The sequence below is a fragment of the Microtus oregoni genome, unplaced genomic scaffold (genome assembly GCF_018167655.1).
Source record: "Microtus oregoni isolate MIOR12 unplaced genomic scaffold, Mior012 000028F_ref0000031, whole genome shotgun sequence".
Taxonomy (NCBI): Eukaryota; Metazoa; Chordata; class Mammalia; order Rodentia; family Cricetidae; genus Microtus; species Microtus oregoni.
Window position 1 is genome coordinate 27,467,460 of NW_024543087.1, and position 22,716 is coordinate 27,490,175.

Below are 22,716 nucleotides of genomic sequence, written 5' to 3' on the forward strand. Positions count from 1 at the left end.
AAAAGCTGTATGAAATGCATAGCTTTGATTAAGACTATAAATACAGTTTCCTTCTCAATAAAATTCCAAATTTAGAATGCTGGCAAAAGGCAGTGCTGGCAAAGTTTTTAATGCACATGGAAATGCTATTCTAGTTTGGCTTCCAGAAGTAGCCCTAGGAACTCCTATGCACCAACGCATTGACAAATGGTCACGTCAGTTTTCTGTGAATTATTTTAAATGTCACCTAGGTACTTAAAGTTAGCGCTTGCTCCCTTCTAGAAGCTAAGGCAGCAGATGCATGAAGCACCTCAGCTAGACTTCCAACTAGCTCAGCAGTTCACCTGTGCTCCTCAGGCCACAAGGACTGCAATCTACATGGCTCCCTGGACACCCACTGGGACTTCCAGGCTCACTTCTGCCCAACGGGGCAAAAGCCGTCATCACTGCACACTGTCCTTGCAGCAATCTCAAGTCTAAAGTCTCACACACTGTGGGGTCTTCAAACTCCACCTCCCTGAAGACAAACTTCATTTGCTGTCATTCTTCATGGACTGTCCCCTCCATCTCTTCAGAAGGCATGCTTTGTTGGCTCTGCTGATCAGTTCCCATTCATGCTTACTTAACTTTTAACCATCTCAGCCTTCATGTAATTTGCTTATTGTGTTTCTCTAGTTTTCACTAAACACAAATGCAAAGGCAAAGACTGAAGCAATCATTTCAAAACACAAGAGCTCACACTAAAGACACACATGAGCATCAAATATTAAAACATGAGTTTTCTCCTGTCTTTATTCTGGGGAGGAGGAATCTTCCTCCTCATCTTCCTCGTCTTCATCGTTGAATGAACAGGGGGTCTCGCCGCGGGACTCAGAGCAGTGAGAGGCCGCACTACTGGACTGGTGACTGTCTGGGGCAGGGAACTGCCCAGTTGCTAAGGCCACTTCGGCATCCAAGCACAACCCTTGGTTCACACTAGCAAGTAAGTTAAAAACACAGATTCATTAGTGTAGTGCAGACAGGAACAAACAGAGGAAGGAGGTACCGCTGAGCACATCTGCTACGAACCTGACCCACCTGTTGCAGCAGTGACAACGGCCCTGGCTCCCCACAGAAGAGCCAGAGCTCTGGGGCTGGCTTTTCTCACCTTGAAAAAATACATACCTTGACTGGGGTGCAGTGGCACTAGTGGTCAGGTCTAAATTTGAAACTGATTGGGTAGAGTTCAAAAGCAGTCCCTGGTCTAACCAAGAAGGTCCTGTAGAGATATCTGCAAACACCAAAAAAAGAAAGAAAATGTAGGCTCTGCACTCTGGTTGTTCTGCTGTGCCCTGAAGTAAGCATGGGCTGCACGCTTGGGGACAGCTGGACAATTCTCCTGCCCCATGAAGAACCTGTTTTTTTGGGGGTGGGGTGGGGTGGGGTGAGGCACCAATAAATTCCTGAAAGAGAATGGAAAAAAATAAAGGAAGACAGACTTCAGGGAAAAAGAATTCACAATAAAACCATCACTGGCTCCTTTTAGTTCAGTGTTCTTGTTTTCCCCAAGACTTATTTTATTATTTTTAAATCATGTGTATCTGTAAAAGCCCGAGAGGGAATGTATGTATACGAGGTGCCAGTGGAGGAAAGGGGTGTGGGTCCAAGCTGTGCGCTGTCTTCCACAACAGCAGTATCAACTCTAACTTAACTACTCTAGCCTCCCTTTGTCTTTATGTAACACCTGACAAGGCTGCTTACTGGGTGTAGTAAGAATGTGGCCAGAATGTGGGCTATCTTACACATCTGCCATCCTCACCATGAAACACTACGACAGTGACATTAACAGCGAAGCTGGAATTGGACAGAGACAAGACAAATCACAACTGTTTTAGGAGAGACCACACAGCTTATGGATCAGGCAGACAGATACACTCCTGTCACCCTTCCCCCACCTCCCACTGTGTGTGTGCACAGGTGAGACTTAGGACTTGCTAATCAGGCTAGGTCAGCAGGCCAGCAAGCCCCAGGGATCTTCCCACCTGTCTCCCTAAGCGCCAGATATGAGCATACATCATCACGTCTAGCTTTTTCCACAGGTGCTGGGGACTGAACTACATACAGATGGTCCCAGGCTTGCATAGCAAGCACACTACCAACTGAACCGGCTCCCAACCCTGTGTATGCAGGTGAAGCCAATCCTGTTGCTCATCAATGATCTATGCTTCTTCCTACCTAGAGGCCCCTCCACTTCCACCCCTGGTGTCATTTGCTTTATAATCCAAAGTAGTCTTAAGATTGTGCTTTCATATAATGCAGTTTTAAAATTTATTTTTATTTTATGTGTATGGATATTTTGTCTCTATGTGTATCTGTGTACCATGGCCTGGTTCCCATGAAGACCAAAAGAAGGCATTAAACTCAAGCTACAGGTGGTTGTAAGCCATGGTGGATGCTGGAAAGTGCACCTGGGTCCTCTGAAGAGCACCCATGCTCTTAGTTGCCGAGCCTTCTCTCCAGGTCTGTGGTGATGGTTTTAATAAAGGTGAGACAGGTAAGAGGTGTTTCAGCTCCCAGGAAACCATAAGGGCATGTCGTGGCATCTCCTTTTCCCTGAATATGCCATGCTTCTCCCACCAAAGCAGACCAGTTCTTACTACATTGTTACTTGCAGGATGCCTCCCTGTCTAGAATGTTAGCTCAGAGAGAACTGTAACCTGAATGTCTAGGGACCTCAGAATTAATGAATGAATGTATATAGTCTCTTACAACAATTGTTTTTTTTTCTGTTTAGTTTTTCAAGACAGGGCATTTCTATGTAACGGTCTCCAACTTGTTCTAGAACTTGTTCCCAGCACTTGGGAGGCAGAGGCAGATGAACCTCTGCGAGTTTGAGGCCAGCCTGGTCTACAGAATGATTTCAAGGGCAGTCACAGAGAAATTTTTCAGAGAAAACCTGTCTCGACCCACCCCCCCCCCAAAAAAAAGAGAAAAAGATCTCACATCACTGGGCATGGGTGGTACCCGCCTTTAATCCCAGCACTTGGGAGGCAGAGGAAGGTGGATCTCTGTGAGTTTGAGGCCATCCTGGTCTACAAAGCAAGTTCCAGGACAGCCAGGGCTACACAGAAAAAACAGTGTGTGGGGGGGAGTCGAGACCACAGACCCCATCACATGATAAGGCAAAACCCAATGAATACTCAGAAAATAGCTTGTTCAAATACACTTTTATTGTATTGTATTTTTGTTTCTATGGGGGTGTGTGGATGTGCCATGGCATGCGTGTAGAAGTCAGAGGACAACTTTTTAAGCAGTTGGCTCTCTCCTTCCAACATGTAGGTTCTGGAGATGAAACTCAGGCTTGGCAGCAAACATTTCACCCACCAAACCATCTTGGCAGCCCTCAAGCCTTCCCCCCCGCCCCATGTGTGTGTGGGGCAGGGCATGTGCGTGCCATGGCATGCTTGTGGAAGTCAGTGGGCTGGGGAGCAGGCTCCTGTGTCTGGTGTGAGGCAGGATCTCTGGGGTTGCTGCACTGCACACTCACAGCTGATCTGTGAGCATCAGGCCCATTCTGTCTCTACTTCCTCATCTCCCTGCAGGAATCCCACGATGAAGATGCACGCTACCAGAATGGCTCTTTGTGTGGATTTGGAGGATGAAACTCAGGAGGCCAAGCTTGTGCAGCCAGTGCTCTTACTCAGATACTTTCCCATTCCCTTTATTGTACAATTTCTGTAATTACTATGCAAAAAACATAGAGTCATGTATGCTAAGATAGGAATTCTGTCTAGCCACTGAGAACGAGCCCGTGCATGAATGAGGAAACTAAATAAACGAGTACATCGATTTTAGACTTTAGACTGGCCTGCTGGGCCTTTTCTTCACAGGCTAAGGCAGCTGTGAGAGGAGAAAAAAGACTCCAATTCTAAGAAGAAAAGCAGATTGTGAATACACTTAATAAGAACAAGTCTGAACAAGATGAAATTAAAGCTGAATCCTGTGCTGAATATGAATTAGTGTACAGAACTGTGGAGACCTTCTGCTGGGTCACAGCTATTCAGTTGTAGCATTACAGAGTATATTTCCTTCTACAGTGGATCTGAAAAGCCCACATTTCTTCACATTATTACAGGCTCTGCACGGTGGTTCTCATACTCTCGTCCAAGGGCCATTCCCTCCCTTTCACACTAAAGGGACATGTCCCTTTGAACTGACAGGAAAATCTGTAGCCCAGTCTGCAAATGAGGTCATGAAGAGATCAAACTACAGGGCCTGCTAATCACCCTGAACCTTTCCACTGGGAATAAGAGAAAGAAACTTGTGGTGATTTATTGAGCCGGTCCTTTATTCAGACACTGCTGGACTTCCAGTCCGATGAGGCTAATGAAAACATGGAGCGAAGGGAGCAGGGAACAGTGCATATATGGTTAGAATCGGCTGAGGTGCAGGAGGGGCTGGGGGCCACACTTGCAGAAGGCAGATGGTACTGACTTAACACATGCAGCACAACAGAAATCAAATCTCAGTTAAAAAGACCTATGAGCAAAAAGATAAAGCAAACTACCTTTCTGCTTATATTTGAATTTATATTCCTTACAACTAATATTAAAACTCTGTTTCAGAGATGTGAAGTCAGGTACAGTGGTGTGCACCTATGATCTCAGCTACTTGGAGGCTCAGGCACCAGGTCACAGAAGCCCAGGAGTTAAAATCTAGCCTAGACAATATTGAGAGTCCATCTTGAAAAAAATAGCAACAACCAAAAATGTGAAATTCTAGATGAAAAGTCCCAAATAGTTTTAAATGTTCAAGGTACCTTTGAGAATATATAATATTGTTGAGATTAGCAAAACCACAAACATTTCCAAGTTAGTGGAAAATATATGAATGTAAACCTTTTTATTAACTATACCTCCTATACCCTTTCAATTTATTTATTGGATTTTTCAAGAAAAGAGTTCTCTGTGTAATAGTCCTGGCTGTCCTGGAACTCTCTTTGCAGATGAGGCTGGCCTCAAACTCAAGGAGACCCAACTGCCTCTGCCTCCCAAGTGCTGGTATTAAAAGGTGTGCACCACTGGCACCTGGCTACTCTTTCAATTTATAATAAAAAGAAAATTATGTCTCCAAGAAAAATGTATAAGCAGCCAATAAATACATGAAAAGATGCAACATCCTAAATCATTAGGGAAATTAAATAAAAATCACTGTGAGTTACCATTTCATGTCCACTATGTAAAATTATAACGATGGACAGGGATAGGAGTAGCTTGGTAGTAGAGTGTGTAATTATCATTCAAAAAATTATGTATTCAATCACTAGTGCCAAAAAATTGAGGTGTGGAGGGTAGTGAGAAGGATATTTAAAAAAAAAAATCAGAAGCCTCACACATTACTTTGTAGAACTGTAAAATGGTATAGGCACTTTAAAAGCCATTTAGTATCTCATAAAAAAAAAAAATCTAACAGTTCTGCTCCAACAAAGCTGTAGACATGTTTGTAAAAGCAAAACACTAGGGCCGGGCGGTGGTAGCGCATGTCTTTACAGGGAGGCAGAGGCAGGCAGATATCTGTGAGTTCAAGGCCAGCCTGGTCTACAAGAGCTATTTTCAGGACAGCTAGCACTGTTACACAGAGAAACTCTGTCCCGAAAAACCAAAACTAACTAACTAAATAATAAAAAACCAAAACACTAACAATCCAAATGTGTACCAACTGATGAATGAAAATGTGGTACCTTTATAAAATGGAATATTATTTACCAATTAAAAAGGAATGGGGACCAATTAAGCTTCCCTAATCCAAAAATCCCAAGTCTGAAATGTTTCAAAATCTAAAACTTTCTAAGTACTGACATAATGCCAAAAGTGTAAAATTCCATACCTGACTTCATATGATAGGTCACAGTCAAACACAAGCATATTAAAATACCCTACAAAGTAACTGGGTAGAATTGTATATGAAACACAAAGAGATATTATATTTAGATTTGGGTGCTACCTCTCAAATAACTTTATTATGCAAATTCAAAGATTCCAAGAGACAAAAAACAACAACTACAAACAAACAAAACGCAGCCAGATCTAAAGCACTTCTCATCCTAAGCATTTTTGGGCAACCAGAAATACCTAATACAAAGGCATGGAATAGCTTGGATGAGTCTATTAAATATACTATGCAAAGTAGAAGAAGCCATTACAAAAGCCACATAATATTCAATCCTGTTTATATGTGATGGAAAACCACGGTCGTAAAAACAAAGAAACAAAGAAAAAAACAAAAACATTAAAACCAGACTAAACTACTAGTTGCCAGGGGCTGGGGTTGTAGTATGTAGGGAGTGCTAATGACCTGTGGTTTTTATTTATGGTTATAAAAATGCCCAGGATCTGGGTGTGGTGGCACATGCCTTTAATCTCAGCAGCGGCAAGCAAGGCAGGTGGGTCTATGACTTTGAGACCAGCCTGGTCTGTTGTGGGATTCCCCTCTGTATGCTGTGAATACCATTGGTGAATAAAGAAACTGCCAAGTTTCTTGTTGATAAGGTAGAGCACAGCTAGGCATGGAAAACTAAACTGAATGCTGGGAAAAAAGAGGCAAAGTCAGGGAGAAGCCACAGAGCCGCTGCCAGAGACAGACATACCTAAACTTTACCAGGGAAGCCACAGCCACATGGCGATACACAGATTACTAGAAATGGATTAAATTAAGATATAAGAGTTAGCCAATAAGAAGTTAGAGTTAATGGGTCAAGCAGTGATTTACTTAATACAGTTTCTGTGTGATTCTTTCGGGGCTGAGCAGCCAGGAACGAAACAAGGGGCCCTCCTCCAACACTAGTATCTATAGTCAGCTCTAGGCCAGCCAGAGTTGTGTAGTGAGTCTTTAAAAAGAAAAAAAAAAAGTATCCAGGAATTAAGTGTGGTTGCAAACTTTTGTGAATATACTAAAACACCACTGAATTACAAATAGGTGTTACAGGGCTGGAGTGATGGCTCAGGAGTTATAAGCACTGGCTATTCTTCCAGAAGATTGGGTTTAATCCCCAGAACCCACACTGTAGTTCACAACTTCTGTGCTCCAGTCCCAAAAGATTCTGAAACCCTGCTCTGGTTTCCTTAGGCATGAGACACACATGTCCATCGACATACATGTAGGCAAAATACCCATCCACATAAAAACTTTTTAAAATGGATGTTTCATTTTATGAGAATTAAATCTTAATTCAAAAGCCGACTAGGAAAGTAGAATATTTCTACTTTTTAGGGGAAAGTAAAATCTAGTAAAATCAAATTGAAAAATTTTCGCATCATCTAAGAAAGTTCAAGACCCATCCAATGCAGACCTAGTAATTTCAATCTGTAAGTTGCACATAGCATTAGACACATGGATAGAATGTTCAAAGCAGCATTGTATTATAACATCAACTGTGGGGGGGGGGGGAGAACTAGAAGTTTATCAGCACTGAAATGAACAAACTATGATTTTTTTCACGCAACAAAATTTAATGTGGAAATAAAAATGTATGTATTATAGCAACATTAAATATGACAAATATAATGTTAAGTCAAAGAAAATCAAGCCACTAAAGAAAATATCACTCCATGAAGTTGGCACAGTCCTGTATGTAATCGCAGCACTCGGGAGACTGAGACAGAATACTATGAGTTCAAGTTCAGCCTAGGCTAGAGACAACCAGAAAGACATAAATTTACTGATATCAGAAGACAAAACAATGTTTCTTTTCCCTGCTTATCATACTTGTTTTTGCCTCCATAGCAGTGGCTCTCAACCTCTGGGTGGCATTCTACCAACTGAGAACATTCTGGTTCTCGCCGCCTAAATCAGTGGTTCTTAACAATGACCTTTTCATAGAGGTTACAAACTAGATATTATGCATATCACATATTTATATTATGCTTCATAATAGTTGTAAAATTATAGTTATGAAGTAGCAGTGAAATAATTTTATGGTTGGGGCTCACCACACCATGAGGAATTGTATTAAAGGGCTGTAGCACTAGGAAGGTTGAGAACCACACTGCTTTAAAGAAAAGCAAATGAACAGATAAGAAATAAGAAACTTAAAGCCAGAGTGTGATATATACTTGTCAGACTAGCACTTGGGAGGCTGAGGTAAGAAAGCCAAGATTAGAGGCAAGGCTGGGCTAACAGCAAATTCTTGTTTAAAGAAGACATTCGAGGCTACATCTACAGGTGTGGAGAAAGTCACAGATAGGAGGGTACACAAATAACTTTAACAGAATCATTTTTCTCCTAAGTGATGAGTCACTGAACCAGTATCTACTCACTATTTCACAGAAACAATGTAAAACCTGAAGAGGAATATGGAACAGGAAACACAGACCATTTAGAGGTTTTACTGTAAAGAGAATAATGAACATAAGCACAAATCCATTTTTTCTGTTTTTTGTTTTTTTTTCCTGATACTTAAATTTTTTATTATATTCCTTGCGGTAGTTTGACTGAGGTGTCCCCAGAAGTCTTGGGCATTTCAAAGTGTAGTCTCCAGTATTAGAGGCATGGCCTTGCTAGGGGCAGGCTCTCAGGTTTCGAGAGTCGAGCCATTTCCAGTTAGCACTCTGCTTCCTGTTCCAGCCTAAACACCTCCTGCTTGCCGCCATGATCCACTCTTCTCCCCTGTAACTCTAAGCCAAAGCCAACCCTTCCTTCTACAAACCCCTTGGTCACGGTGAACTGCCACAGAAAACTAAGACATCTTCTGCTCTCCGAATTCAGATCCCCTGAACAGATAAACACAGCATCCCAGTAGAGTGAGGGAGATCTATTGGTTTTTTTTTATTTTTTTTGTAAAATACTCTTAAGTTCCCCTAGAAGAATTATAAACAAAAACAAAAGGCCAAACTTCCATCAAGCTTTTCACTAAAAGCTTTACAAGACTCTACTCAAACTCTCAGAATTAGAGAAAATATCACTGTGGCCCTAAACTCAGTGATGAGTCAGCCAATTTTTGTACAATATATACGGTATAGATGTAAGCTTGTACTCTAAAAAAAAAATCACTTATTTTTTAATTATATAAAGTATTTAAGAACGCCTCCCAGTGAAGCTAGCGCATGCTCTCTGAACTGCATGTGTGAGAATGCTTAACAAGTCAGCTTGACATTCGACCGGGTACATAGCATCTCCAGCATACCTGTGACATAGCCTTCTAACGCTTTCGGGACCAGGGACTTTGCAATTTGCAGGTCTTCCAGAGAGCATTTGCCTGACTCCAGACCGAAGGACATTCCCATCCGCTTCAGTACTTCTATGTCATCATGGATCTCAAAAGTGTTATCAAAATTAAAAAGGTATTCAAACCTGCAAAATAAAGCAAGGATGGGGAGGGTTGAGTGAGATGGCTCATAGGTAGAGGTGCAGGTACCAATCCTGACAACTTGAGTTCAGTTCTCTCCCCCCACCACACCCCTAAATACATAACTTTAACACATATACACCTAAATACATAAATTTAATAATAATTTTTCTTTAAAGAAATAAAGGAGGCCAGGTGGTGGTAGCACATCCTTTTAATCCCAGCGCTTGGGAGGCAGAAGCAGGCAGATTTCTGAGTTTGAGGCCATCCTGTCATACAGAGTGAGTTCCAGGACAGCCAGGACCACACAGAGAAACCTTGTCTCAACAAAACAAAATAACCCCAAAACAAACAAAAATAAAAATAATAAAGAAAGGAAGTATGGGGTCTTGGTGCCGTAGAGGAGCTCTGCAAGGTCTTACATCCTGTGCTCTGTCTGCTTAATTTGCTTTCTGGGGTTTCTAGTAGACTGGCTTTAATTAGTCTTTTTTTTTTAATATTTATTTATTTATTTATTTATTTATTTATTTATTATGTATACAATGTTCTGTCTGTGTGTATGTCTGCAGGCCAGAAGAGGGCACCAGACCTCATTACAGATGGTTGTGAGCCACCATGTGGTTGCTGGGAATCGAACTCAGGACCTTTGGAAGAGCAGGCAATGCTCTTAACCACTGAGCCATCTCTCCAGCCCCCTTTAATTAGTCTTAAAGAAATAAAGTGAATGTTCAATTTTCCAGCTAGCCACAGAATACTCAGTCAATCAGGAAAACTTTTCCCTTTGATCTGAGATGAGGATGTACCACACTGCACAGTTTGGTCTGAACTCCTAGATTCAGGGATCCTCTTAGGTAACTGGGACTTCAGTCACTTGAACTGAACATATCTGAATTAAATGGAAGACAACTGTAACAAAGCAAACCCAGCCAAATCCTCTCGTGAGGAACTAAGAATAAAATATCTTAAGCAAGTGTCACAGAGCTCAGTATGGTAGTTCATGCCTTTAATACCATTACTTGAGTTTAAAGCCATCTTAGGTTTCAAGATTTCTAGTCCAGTCTAGTCTACAAAGTGAGAATCTGTCACAAACCAACAAAAGTACCACATATAAACTACATAGCAGCTATCAGAATGTTCTTGAAAAGTAATCAGTTTAGATGCCTGAATACACAGCACAATCAAGAAGCAAAGAAAGGGACAACAAGATGTGGCCTAAACTTATCCCCAGGAAATACTTTGGGGAAGGACAGAACTGACTCCTAGCCAGGCCTGAGACCTCCATCTACAGGTTCTGTGCTGTTTGTTATAGTGCAAGTTCTGAATAATTGTGGGTTTGACCTTCTTATGGGATTCTCTATTAAATGCATGTGAGGTTGAGACTTATACTATTCTAACTTAAAGCAGGAGGCTGAAGTGAGTCTGAAGTATATTAACAAGCTCACAATGAACTGGAAGTGGGCACCTGCCAGAGGGATGATTTCAGGCATCTTTACATGCAGATGGCTTTGTAAATTTAATTGCATTGTGGGAAAGCCTCCAGGCTAATTAAGGGTAAGATTGCTTCACCAAAGTAACTGACAGACAAGATTACGGACCTACCTCAAATAACAAGTGTGTGCAAGCTGCTCCATGAGGGGATGCAAGGCAAGGCATGAGTCAGTGACCACCCAAGGCATAGAACCAAAATAGATTCCAGCCTGGGTGAACAGTGACCACAAACTGTTAAGGTCAATAGTTCCCAATGGTTCCCAATTTTCCTGAAATTTTTAATTCTTCTAAATTTAATGTATTTATTTATTTATTTATTGAGACAGGTCTTTCTTCTGCAGTTCTCCTGGCTGGCCAATGCTGGCCAGCTCATAGCAACCCTTCTGCTCAACCTCCTGAGTACTGGGTTCACAGGCTATGTACTACATGCTCAGCTGTGGAAGCTCTATAATCTAAGAAGAGAATTATATAGTCCTTCATAAAGGAAGAGACTAACTTTAGAGAGTAATTACAGTACGACATTTGTAGGTCACTTCCAAAGATGTTAACCACTTTGAAGGCTTCTCAGTGTTATATGTGGATAGTCCTCTTAAAGACAGGTTTCTGTAGAGTCTGGGGATGTGAATAATAACTATGACATCCAACATTTTACTGGGCTAGATATTATGTGAATTTATTTATAGTTTCTATAAATTGGCAAAATAAGTAACTGATTTTAATTTTTTGGTTCTTGAATTCTTCTACATTATTTTAGTGTGTGTGCACAATGGAACATGTGTGGAGGTCAGAGAACAAGTTTTTAGAGTTGGTTGTCTCCTACATTGTGGGTTTTGAGAATTAGAATCAGGTCACCAGATTTGGCAGCAAGCACCTTTGATCCACTCAGCCATTTTGCTGGCCCTAATTTTTATTTCTATGGAGAAAGGAATGAGATCTTAGAAAGGCTAAGAAATTTAAAAAATGAAAACTGCTTGTCCCTAAGAACAGCAACTAGCATTTATAAAATGTTACAGTGACCCAAATCTTTTAAAAGCATTATCTCATTCAACTTCACAAGGCTGTAAACAGGAGCTCCATGAGCAGGCAGGGAGAGGCGCTGGATCACAACTGGGACCTGTCTTGTCCCCTATGCACATAATTTCCTTCTGAAGGCCAGGTAAAATACAATGAATGCTCTACTTTGAAAAGTGCTACTTCATATTTGCTAAAGTGAATGGTGTCAATTTTATTTAAACTGTTTGAGATATTTTTAAAAGATTTATTGATTTATGTGTTCACATGGGTAGAGGCCAGACAAGGCATTGGGTATCCTCCTTTATTACTTCCCAACTTATTTTTTTCAGACAGGTTCTCACGGAGCCTGAAGCTCACTGTTTGAGCTAGGCTGCCTGAGCAAGCCCTAGCAAACTTCCCACTCTGCTATCATCACCCCGCCCCCGAGTAGGGTTATAGGTAAGGACAACACACCAGCCTTTCTATGGGGGTGGGGATCCAATCTCAGGACTCTGTTTTTACAGCAAACACTTTAGTCACTGTGCCATCTCCCAGTCTTGTACCCAGGATTTTAATGCTCACGTGTTCATTCATAAAAAAGCAAAAACAGCACGTGTTATGGCACACGTCTTTTAATCTCAGCATGTGGGAGGTTGTGGAAGGAAGATGAACTGAATGCCATCTGTGGCTACATAGTCAGAGGACACACTGGGCCTTAGACCAAATAAATAACAAATAGCATACGTAAGTATGATATAATAAATGAGACAATTGCTTTAATGCCACACACTAGTCTGATATATTTTCCTAATAAACCAGAACAGTGACTCCTCCTGGGCCCTTGTTGATGTCTAACTTACTGCAGTTACCTGCTCAGTTACCACAAAAGTGACACACATGACAGCTAGGGCCCAGGTACCACCATATGTGTGACAGGCAAGCCCAACATGGGGTAGGGACTGTATGGTAAACAACAGCGCTCACTCTTGCTGAAAACAGCACCATGCCCGAGAACACATTGCACATACCCCACTGAAGCCAGGTGAAGGGCTGTAGACAGTGGGGTGCACCATCTTTACGTGGAAGAACATCAGCAGAAGGCAGGCCCTGTACCCCTCCCTTAGTTCCTACTCACTTGTCACTGGAGATGCTGCAATCTATGACTGTTTTTCTGCTCGTATTAATGATTATAAATGGCAGCTGAATGGTGGAATTCAGAGCTGGAGGGCCCTGGTTTTGCTGTTCATTTTGTCGATTTCTCTGTACCAGGTTTTTAAAAGCAATTTGCTGTAATGTTCAATAAACAAAAGGTGATCATTTAATATGAAAAAGTGACATTGAATTTAAATGAATTAACATACATTTTAAATATCTATTTCAAACTTCGAGTATTTAAACATCTGTACTAGCAAATAAAAAGTTAAACATGATAAAAGAGAATGATTAAGTTCAATAAACACATTTCAAAAGTAAAACACACATATTTCTTTTATTTTTATTTATTTATTTTTTGAGACAGGGTTTCTCTGTGTAGTCCTGATTGTCCTGGAACTCACTATGTAGACCAGTCTGTCCTCAAACAAATTCACCTGCCTCTGCCTCCCAAGTGCTGGGATTAAAGGCATGCGCTACCATACCCAGCAAAATACACATCTATTTTGATGATGTCTAACTAAGATAAATATTGTGGCCTCTGTTTTCCATTTCCCAGGGTAACAGGCTCTCAGAGACATGGGAGGACTCAGCAGCACAGGCAATAATTCTCTTTAGAGTGACCCCAAGTAAATTTTGTATCAACTCACCTCATTCGGCATCCTTAGACACCTTTTTTATCTAGTTCAGAGTTACACAATTCCTTTAAACCAGAGAATACTCTCAGGATGACATCTGGCATACTCAAAACAGAAAACAGATGGAAGCAGCAATGCCCTCCTGACGGCAGGAAGGTGGGTTCCCCCGCAAGACGACCAATTTTAAAAAAGAATTTAGGCCGTCTCTCTTTCATATTCTCATGAAACAACGGTTTTCAAAAACACCAAATTCATCTTATGTTAAAAAAAAAAAAGAAAATCTTACTTATGTTCAGAACTGTTTCATTTCAGGTTTGGGGCCTTAACTAAAGTTTGATTTACAAAAGTATCTTAAAATGGCTGGGTTCCATTTCCCTAGAAAATAAACACTGTCTCTTAAAACTCACTGTTCAAAAGGAATACCAATTTATTCTAGTATTAACTGTCCAACTGTCAATGTCAAAGACTATCAAAATTACCACTATCACTACGACTATCAAACTTAAAAGTTACATTTGTTATTTTCTATTCCCACAAAACAAAAGTAGGCAGCTGGAAAGACAGCTCAGGGCAGTGGTTAAGAGCACTGGCTGCTCTTGCAGAGGATCCAGGTTCAATTCCCAGCGCCCAAATGGCAGCTCACAACTTGTCTGTAACTCCAGTCCCAGAGGATCCAACACCCTCACACAGACATACATGCAGGCAGAACACCTATACACATGAAATAAATTAAAAACAAATAACATCAACAACCACCAACCCAAAAGTTGCTTATATTCATTCCCCAACACCTCTTACATCCAGAGAAAAAAATGTTCTTCAACTAGAAGTGAGAAAAAGAATGAAGGGGTCAAACACATCTCTGTAACTTCTCTTCCCTTCTAGAACATAGCTTGGCTGACTTATAGACAAGGTGTCCAGGTGGGTCTCTAACTTGCTGTGGACCTAAGTAAGATCTTCAATTTCTGGTCCTTTTGCCTCTACTTCCCAAGTGCTGTGAGCATAGACCGGCCATCATGTTTGTGAGAACACAGCTTCTACGGGGTTGAGATCCCATATGGAGGGAGCTATGTAAATAAATGTTTGAATTAAAAAATAATTAGCAACAGTATAAGGTTTCTGACAAAAAGTTAATTGAGACTCTACTACATCATAAACCTATGTTGTTTCAGCCAGTGCTCACTTGTGTTGTCCTGTGTCATCACTGGAGCTTAGACTCACAAAATACAACGTGACCACTCTGCACTGTTAATGCCTTCACACCTCAGTTAAGACAATCACATAGTATGAACTGCAGTGTTTTTACTCTACAAAGTTTTCTATTCTTGTAGAAAATATCAAAATTATAAAAAAGACTTGTAGTATTTCCCTACCACCATTCCTCAGCATATAAATATAAAATTAGTTTATCTTTTGATTAAATTGTATTGGAATGCTTGATTTTAAGAATATTGTTGCTTGAGCTGGACATGATGGCACACACCTTAAATCCCAGCACTTGGGGACAGAAGCAGAGAGATCTCTGAGTTTGACGCTAGACTTGTCTACAAAAGTGAGTTCCATGCCATATCCTGTAGTGCACAGAATATGCATGAATTTCTTGAAGGGAATTCATATTTTTCTAAGAATTTTCATGTACCTATTGCAATTGTGGTCAAAAAAGGAACATTTTCTGATAGAAACTGTGTTAATTAAAATGATGTATGATCTGTCACCATTTTTAGGCACTGTATGATCTCCAGGAAACTGGCAGGCCTCTCTGTAACTGTTAACAGTGCATGCTTGGCCAGTATACTGTAAATAACCTTTACTAAATGTGTTTGACAAGGACCATAATTAACATCACTTATGAATTGTGATAAGAAAAAAGCCTTTGTTTATTGATGATGTGAGTGGCTTTTTCCATGTGGCGCCAGGAAAGAACCTGATTAAAAGCTATAACCAATGGTACTGATCTATCCGTCAAAACTGTCTTTATATTTGATTATAGTTTAATGGTATTTTCAGCTGGGAAAGTTACCAGATGTAAAATGGCTTAGTTCTACTGAAGACAGGTCTTATAAATGAACAACTTTCCTCACAAGCCGTTAACAACCTTTTTTCAGGTGTTAGCATCTGTTTCAGGAATATGGCAGTGTGTTTACATGTTGTCAGAAGTTTTGTTTGAATGGGATTTCTAAATTAATCGACTTAAGTAAACTCAGAAATGGGGGGAAAAGTGAGTTCTAGTACAGTCAGAGGCTACGTAGACAAACTCTGTCTCAAACCAAGAATAACATTTTTTTGAGATTAGTACATCATTAAATTAATTTTGTCTTGAGATTAGGACAGAATTTGAATAATTATGCATTATATCCTAAACGTACTTGTACATCATGAATGAAGTAATTATACAAGGTGACAGTCTCAAAACTGACTCAAATCAAAGTAACAACTCTGGGAGATGTTGAAGATACTTCCTGACCTGCAGTATGTATCAAATATTCACATTTATTACTATTATTTTATGTGTGTGAATGAGGGCAACTTTGGGGGAGTTTCTTTCCTTCCACCTTCTGTGGTATTCTAGGGACTGAACTCAGTTCAGCAGATTAACATTCCAAGTGTCTCTACCTACTAGCCATCATGCTAACCTCAATTTTTATGTAAAAATGAAGTCACATTCATTACCAGTTTGAAAATTTGCTTGTCATTAATAAATGGTAAATTAATATTTCTTTGTGGTTATTATCATCAAGTGCTTGATCTGTAAACCTATATACTCATGCCATTTCAGATTCCTCGGACTAAAGGGAGACATTAAGTAATAGCATGTAGCCCAGCAAAGTCATAAACATTCCCAAGAAACTGTGCCAGCTCTAGTCAAAGAGACCACCAGGGGGTCCAAACAACATCTGCTTGCTTCAAATGTCCTTGTGGGTATCTGATTAACCACTGTTTTGAAATTCTTTTTTTTTTATTTATTTATTATGTATATAGCATTCTGTCTGGATGTTTGCTTGCAGGCCAGAAGAGGGCACCAGATCTCATTACGGATGGTTATGAGCCATCATGTGGTTGCTGGGAATTGAACTCAGGACCTCTGGAAGAGCAACCAGTGCTCTTAACCTCTGAGCCATCTCTCCAGCCCATGTTTTGAAATTCTTATCTGCTGACAGTCATTGTTTTAAAATTCCCCTATATCCCAGCCAAGGAATCCAAAAGTTGTATACTTTTACCCAATCCTTAAATCAAAGGGTTGTGTCACCGTGCTTGCAGTTTTTCCCTTTAAAGCCCCTTACCCTGAAACCTTGGGGTCATTTTCCCCCACCTGCTGCATCAGTGATGGATTATGGAGTGACTGATTACAGTCCTAGTTAGCTAACTTGTAATTAATAAACTCCAGTGTGTTTGCATGGAATACCAGCTCTGTGGTGGTCTTGCTTGGGGGTCCCATGATGTGAGTACAACAGAGGAATACAAACAGTGATAAGGAAGAGCTCCTATATACTTATGACTCACTGTTTAATAGCACCAAAATTGTGTAGATGATGAAAGCAGTTGGAACACACTTGCTGTGGGACAATGGTTTTACCCTATAAAGATTTGTTTCTAGTACTTGTTTAATAAAATGCTGATTGGTCAGTAGCTGGGCAAGAGGTAGAGGCAGGGCAACCAAGGCAGGAAGTAGAGGTGGGGCAATGAGAACAGGAGAATTTTGGGAAGAGGAGAGAATCAGTTATACAGTCCTCACTCAGACACACAGCAATTAAGATGTGACTACCTTGCCAAAAAAGGTAACAAGCCACGTGGCTAACATAGATCAGAATTATGGGCCAATATAAGTTATAAGAATTAATAAGGGCAGTGGTGGCACTCGCCGTTAACCCCAGCACTCGGGAGGCAGAGGCAGGAGGATCTCTGTGAGTTTGAGGCCAGCCTGGTCTACAAGAGCTAGTTCCAGGACAGGCTCCAAAGCCACAGAGAAACCCTGTCTCGAAAAACAAACAAAAAACAAACAAACAAACAAAAAAAGAGTTAATAAGAAGCCTGAGCAAATAGGCCAACCAGTCTGTAATTAATGGAGGCCTCTGTGTGTTTATTTGGGACTAAACAGATGTGGGACCTGATGGGACAGAAACCCCAGTCAACACATACTGTTATTTTAATCTTCTTTTGCAGTGCTGGGTATCGAACCAAAGGCCTTGTTCTTACCAGGCAAGTACTTTACCACTGAGTTACATGCCTAACTTAGTATTTCTATTTTAATAATAAAAATAAAATTACCTCCTATGTACTGTGGACTGATTTCCTTATCTGTTTTACTCCCTTTGGCTTTTTGTTCTTTTCAGACTCAATATCATTTGTTGCAGAGGCTGAACAGCTTTAAATGTGTTCCTTATGGAAAAGGTTTAAAGGCAGGAAAGGACAATTAAGTAAGGCATGCGTTATCTATAAGTATAATGTAGTCACACTACTTATCTCAACTGTCAGCTTGATGAGAATCACCTGGGAGACAGACTTCTAGCCATGCCTGTGTGGGGCTGTCTTGATAATACTAAATGAGGTGATGTTCTAGTTCCTTTCTGTTGTGTGGTAAAATACTCTTGACCAAAAGCAACTCAGGGAAGGAAAGAGTTTTTTTCAAGTTACCGTCTATCACTCAACAAGAACTGGAAGCAGAAATTATAGAGGAATACTTGTTGTTTGCAGATCCTCTCCCTCCCTCCCTCCCTCCCTCCCTCCCTCCCTCCCTCCCTCCCTCCCTTTCCTTACACAGCCCCAGACTACCTGTCCAGGGAATGGTGCCACTGGTAGTTGGCTGGACTCTCCTATATCAATTAACAATCAAGATAATCCCTAACAAGCATGCCCAGACACCATCTGATCTGGGAAATCCTTCAACTGAGACTCCTTTCTTAGAAGTCTCTAGGCTGTGCCAAGTTGATAGTTAAACCTAACTAGGGCATGTGAGAAAAGTAACTAATAAACAAAGATAAGAGGAAGTGGTGGCATGTAGAAGTAATCGTTAATCTGTGTCATATGAGCAGTGAGTTGAGACATACTAAAAAAAGCAAAATCAGTTTAGCCACAACAAAAAAATTAATATACAGGGACAACTTGCATAATTTATTTTCTATGACTACTTTGTAAATCTCATTTGATAAAAGGAATAAAAATGAAGCATTAAGAGGAACTAAATTGTATGTTTATAGAAAACCTGAAGATACTGTTTTCAGTAATAATTTGAGTTTCATTTACAGTTTGAAGCCACCTGAGTCTATGAATGCTGCGAAGCTGCCCTTAAGTTTTAAAATCTTCTATAAATGTTTGGATTGAGAGAAAGAAGAGAAGAGAAAAAAATTAGGACTTATAAATTATAGGTATGTTTCTGGTATAAAGATAAGCAAAGAAGCCGGGCGGTGGTGGCGCACGCCTTTAATCCCAGCACTCGGGAGGCAGAGACAGGCGGATCTCTGTGAGTTTGAGACCAGCCTGGTCTACAAGAGCTAGTTTCAGGACAGGCTCCAAAACCACAGAGAAACCCTGTCTCGAAAAACAAAAACAAAAACAAAAAAAGATAAGCAAAGGAAAATATTCACTTTCATTCTTTTTGCTGGGCATTTAAACATTCCAAAGCTCTATTGTTAGTATTCAGGCATCTATACTGGCCTCCCTTGGGGTCCTGAAAGAATACTTCCTCAGCTGCAACCACTAAAAGCACCTCCTGTGCACATTTGCATCCTTTTGTTTTAAAAGGTGGGCCTTGCCCACCTCTCATCTCTTTCTCTTTCCCATCACTCCAGTCCTCAGGGATTGGTCTCTGCCCCTTCTTTCTCTTCTTCCAAAAACCTACTATGCAAGCCCTGTTGTACAGAGTGATTTCTTCGAACTGTTTTTTAAAATTATAACATTGGTTCCATGACCTCAGCAGGTTCTCCTTGTGCTTCCTCCTACCTGCCGGCAGTCTGAGGCACACTAGGACCCTGGGACCTGGTTCACATATAAAGCCTAACTTCTCAAACAAAAGGATCACTGGGCCTCTCCATCCAACACTGGCATGATTGGTGAGCCCCCACTTCTCCACCTCTGGCCATTCCCCACGAGTGAGGACTTGTCTCTTGAGTATGGGTTCTCACCTTTTGATCTCAAGTCTTGGTACCAGGCAACCATGGCTCTCTCAGGCTTGGAGTTCTTGACCCCTGTTCTTGCATGATGATACATAGGACAGGCCGTGCCTACTTAATCTGTTCCTCTCTGTATTCCTGGGATGCTAGAGATTGCAGACCCTTGGGTCTGTATTCTCTGCTTCACTCATGGGAACTGTATCATCATCTACACCTCCAAACTCCCTGCTGGGGTGTCTTTTGGAAAACCTCATACTTCTGTGTCCAGTGCCTGATTTCAAAGCTTTTGAACTGCGTCGACCTTTGGAGTCAGATCTGGCCCAAACACCTCTTAGATATAAATCCAAATGGGCACTCCCTGGCACCTTATAACCCAGTATTTTATGGGGCCTTTGGAACATTCTGCCAATGATTTGATAGAAGGAAGGAGATACCCTATTTCCAAACTTTTTCTTATCTCTGCTCCACGCCGTCTGTTCTTTTCTCTTGCCTTCTCTCTTGCTTGCTTCTCTTCCTCCTGTCTGCCTCGCTCTCTCTCAAGTACCCACTCCGACAAGGCCTTTCACTCTTTCGTGTTTCCACACCCCCAATAAACCTCTTACACTAATGCTGTTGGGTGCAACATGTTTGCTTAGTGGCAAGTCCCACTGAAAGGTAACCACCTCACACTGGGACCCTACCCACCTGCTCCACCCCCGACAGATCAGCTCACTTCACCTGCAACAAATTTGCTTTCTTGTTCACTAATGGCTTTGCCTTCCATTCAGTACCAACACTTGGGTCTCTGGTGTTATCCACCTCTGACCATTCCCCTGGATGTGAGACTTCACTGCTATAATGGTCTATTACTTGTGTTTTAGTAAAGCTTGCCTGAAGATCAGTACAAAGCAGCCACACTAATCAGCCATATAGGCCAGGCAGTGATGGCACGTACCTTTAATCCCAGCAGCCACACTAGTGAGCCATAGGGACAGGTCTCACTCTCAGTCTCAAATTGAGGATTTGTGGAGGCAGTATCACCCATTTTCGGTCTGAGGTTGTGTGGGAGCCCATAGAAGTGGGCTCTTCCATTCCCTGGAGGTCAGAGTTCAGAACTAGTCTTGCTCCTTCAATGTTATTGACAAGAGATTTAATTTAAAGGGTGGCTATTAACAGGTTATTGTGACCTATGGTGTGGTTACTTGGTATTTGGGTATTAAGATGGTAATCATTTTGTTTGTCCCCTGTATTGTGATTTAAAAAAAGCTGTGCAGTAGTGGTGCAGACCTTTAAACCAGCACTTGGGAGACAGATGCAGGTAGATCTGTGTTAGAGGCCAGCCTGGTCTACAAAGCGAGTTCCACGGCAGGCTCCAAAGCTACACAGAGAAACCTTGTCTCAAAAACAAAAAGACCAAAAACAAATAAAAAATAAAGTTTTTTGCTTTCTTTCCCTTTTTTGGATTGGGGTACTTAAAAGTCTTAAGAAACAAGCACGAGGGCTGGAGAGATGGCTCAGTGGTTAAGAGCTTTGCCTGCTCTTCCAAAGGTACTGAGTTCAATTCCCAGCAACCACATGTGCTTACAACCATCTGTAATGAGATTTGGTGCCTTCTTCTGGCCTGCAGGGATACATGCAGGCAGAACACTGAAGACATAATAAAGAAATAAATCCTAAAAAGAAAAAAGAAAACACAAGTGCATTCAGTATACAATGGATTGCCCTCCGGATACTATCCTATGTCTGTACTTCTTTTGTATCTGCTTATTCTACCTAATATTTCTAATCCACATGCCCCTACAAGGAATGTACAAACTTGAACCTATCAAGGCTGGACCCCGACAGATGTTGCCCCAATATGTGGCTATGATAAGGTAGAGGTAAGAGCCAGTGGCTGATTGCTTTGCTTCTCTGGGTCTTTATCATTTGCTCTCTCCTCTCTCCCCTCCTCCTTCTTCTCCCCCCCCCTCCCTCTCTCTCTCTCTCTCTCTCTCTCTCTCTCTCTCTCTCTCTCTCTCTCTCTCTCTCTCGGCAGCCTTCTCCTATAGCTATGAAGCAAGTCCTGGCCTCAAACTCACAGGGATCCGCCTGCCTCTACCTCTGGAGTGCCGGGATTAAATGCTTGTGCTGCCACTACCCGACTACTCCTTATTATGGTAAGCAAAAGGGAGGAATGTTAGTATTCAGGCATCTGTATTAGCCTGCCCTTGGGGTCCTGACAGGGTTTGTCCTCAGCTGCAGCTAAGAGCACCTCCTGTGCATATTTGCTTCATTCCCCTTTAAAAAGGTAGGCCTTGCCTACCTCCCAGCTCTCTTCTCTCCCTCCTTCCCTCCCTCCCTCCCTCCCTCCCTCCCTCTCCCTTCTGCCACTCTTGTCCTCTCAGACCAGTCTCTGTTCCCTTCTTTCTCTTCTTACAATAAACCTCCCATGTAAGCCCTGTTGTATGGTATGGCTCCTTTCCCATCGATTTTTAAATAAACACTACCACCTGTTTTGTTTTGTTTTGTTTTATTTATTATTGATTCAGACAGGGTCTTGTGGCTTTCATGGCCTTGAACCTGCTACACGTAGGAATACGACTTTGAACTTCTGATTTTTCTGTCCCTACTTCCCAAGTGCAAGGATTATTGGGATGTACCATTATGCCGGGTTTATGTAATGCTGGGGATTGAACTCTACTATCTACAGCTCCAGTCTGATAGTCCCATTTTACGACAACATTCCTGTCCAGCAACATTCTAACACATATAAGTGTAGTCTCTTGCAGATGTCCACTGGTTGCACTCTAGGTGGGTCTTTCTACCCTGATGATTCTTGAATTATGGTCATTTTCCTCCCAATCAGATAACTCCTGTCCTACTGTGAACAGCTTTAGGCTACTCCTCATTGAGGATTCACCCTCTCTGAGACTGATACTCTTCCTGTGAGGGATGATGGCACCAAAAACATGGGACCTGGGACAAGAGGATGATATGATCCTACACAACAGGACTAAAGGAGAAACTGGGAAATGTCAGGGGACTAAGCCAGGGGTAGGTACAGAAATCCCACAACTTG

The 22,716-nt window shown here is 41.4% G+C and overlaps 1 protein-coding gene across 13 annotated transcripts in view; it reads right to left on the bottom strand.

Moving 5' to 3' along the window:
* Positions 1–738: 738 nt before the first annotated feature.
* Positions 739–22,716, bottom strand: part of Tfdp2 (transcription factor Dp-2) — a 118,859-nt gene continuing 96,881 nt past the window's right edge. For all 13 annotated transcript variants that reach the window (XM_041676882.1, XM_041676883.1, XM_041676877.1 and 10 more), the window contains 4 exons: positions 12,918–13,069; positions 9,140–9,306; positions 1,144–1,249; positions 739–954 (listed from right to left, as the gene is read on the bottom strand). In XM_041676882.1, coding sequence (XP_041532816.1) covers positions 771–954; positions 1,144–1,249; positions 9,140–9,306; positions 12,918–13,069 — 609 coding nt within the window. In that variant the 3' untranslated portion in view covers positions 739–770. The remainder of the gene's footprint in view (positions 955–1,143; positions 1,250–9,139; positions 9,307–12,917; positions 13,070–22,716) is intronic.